At 47.1% G+C, this 1873-nt stretch overlaps 1 protein-coding gene across 6 annotated transcripts in view; it reads right to left on the bottom strand.

Moving 5' to 3' along the window:
• Window positions 1–1873, bottom strand: part of Map7 (microtubule associated protein 7) — a 52713-nt gene that overhangs the window by 10826 nt on the left and 40014 nt on the right. For all 6 annotated transcript variants that reach the window (XM_031380537.1, XM_031380538.1, XM_031380539.1 and 3 more), the window contains one exon: window positions 683–911. In XM_031380537.1, coding sequence (XP_031236397.1) covers window positions 683–911 — 229 coding nt within the window. The remainder of the gene's footprint in view (window positions 1–682; window positions 912–1873) is intronic.

Below are 1873 nucleotides of genomic sequence, written 5' to 3'. Positions count from 1 at the left end.
TGCCTGTACATGCATGTGGATCTGTGTGTGCCTGCCTGTACATGCCCTGACAGCTGAACCTCCACTGCACGCATGGATCTGTGTGTGCGGGCCTGCCTGTACATGTCCTGACAGTGTATGGATCTGTGTGTGTGTGGCTGTGCATACATCCTCCAAGCATTCAGAGAACACAAGAAGCTACTTAAAATGTATGCAACTACTTGAAGTAGATATAACTTTTCCCCCTTTAAACATTTTCTTATCCATGCCGATGTGTTGCTTTTCAGAAGAAAATTTGATTTTAAGAAATAGGGGGCTGGAGAGATGGCTCAGTGGTTAAGAGCACTGACTGCTCTTCCAGAGATCCTGAGTTCAATTCCCAGCAACCACATGGTGGCTCACAACCATCTGTAATGGGGTCTGATGTCCTCTTCTGGGGTGTCTGAAGACAGCTACAGTATACTTACATATAATAAATAAATAAATAAATCTTTTTTTAAAAAAAGAAAGAAATAGTACAGGGAATGTAGGTCACATGACAGAGTGTTTGCCTGGCATAGACAAATCCTAGGTTCGCTATTCAACATTAAGAAAACAAGGATGGCAAAGGACTGTCGCCTTCACACTCTGGAGGGGAGCAGGAGGAAGCCCAGCTCAGTGCCTCCTCTGGCTGTAGGGCAGGTCTGAGGGCTAACACCCTTACCTCTCCAGCTCTTCCTTCTCCTTCTTCTCCCTTTCCTCCTTGTCCCTTTGCTCTCTGGCTAGACGCCTCTTCTCAGCCAGCAGCCTCGTAGCCTCTTCTGGGTCGGTGGTGCCTGCAGAAGTTTTAGGAACTATACCGACAGTCACAGTGGACGATGGTGCTGGGACTGGGCCTGGGTCCGTAGCTGGAGAAGGGGCCAGGGTTGGAACGGGAACCGAGGCTGGAGCAGCTGTACAAATAGGTACAAGGAGAAAACCAAGTGGAACGAAAACCCAAGGAACAAAACAAAAACTGGTCTTCCCCATGCCCCAGACCCGGGATTCATTGTTCTCAGAGAGAAGGGAACACGCACCACTGTGTGTTCTCATGCTTTCACCATATTCTGTCTATCTGCAGCCAAGCAACCGATAACAAAACTGCATGTGTAAGTGAGACATCCAACACAGATCACACTCTGTCACCAAGTCTTATTTTTACAGCAGTTGAATCAATATTAACTAACACAATATCTACTAAATGTGTACCAAAGGCTGGTGGCAGGGTCTGTAGGAAGCCCTGCTCTGAGCAGGATGAAGGCAAGGTTCTCCATTTGCCTTTTATTACGAGTATCTCTGTGCTTTAGTGACTTAGTTACTACAGCATCAAAGCCTTTTAATGGGCATCATTAGCACCTGGGCCACACCCTGGACTCAGGCTGGGCAGGTGGCATCCAATGGAGTGGCTCCTTTGATTTATTTTGATTTAAGGTTTAAAATACCCCCACCCCAACCCCTTTTTGGACACAGGATTTTTGTGTAGTTAAGGCTTTTCAGAGCAGGTCATGATCTTCCTGCTCCAGCTGCCTGACTTGAGATCACAGGTGTGCACCATTATAACTTTGCTAGGTGTCCTCGCTTCTCACAGGTGTGGTGGCACACACCTTTAAGCTCAGCACTTGGGAGACAGCCTGAGATACACGGTGAGACTGTGTCTCAAAAGAATGTACCCAGAGCTGTTTTGAGACCCTATAGATAGGAAGCAATGGCCTTGTCAGGGACAGGCACGCTGGCTGCCACATGTCTGTTCCCAATAGTGCTCTTGGAAAGTGCTCTTCAACTGTGTTTAGAGATTTAGGAGGATGACTGAAAATGGTATTTGAGTGGTCTTGTCATGACTGTACATGACAGGTAGCACCAGAGACCCTCTTTTTTT

Source organism: Mastomys coucha, unplaced genomic scaffold, assembly GCF_008632895.1.
Source record: "Mastomys coucha isolate ucsf_1 unplaced genomic scaffold, UCSF_Mcou_1 pScaffold2, whole genome shotgun sequence".
Lineage (NCBI taxonomy): Eukaryota > Metazoa > Chordata > Mammalia > Rodentia > Muridae > Mastomys > Mastomys coucha.
This window is presented reverse-complemented; position numbering and strand designations above follow the sequence as displayed.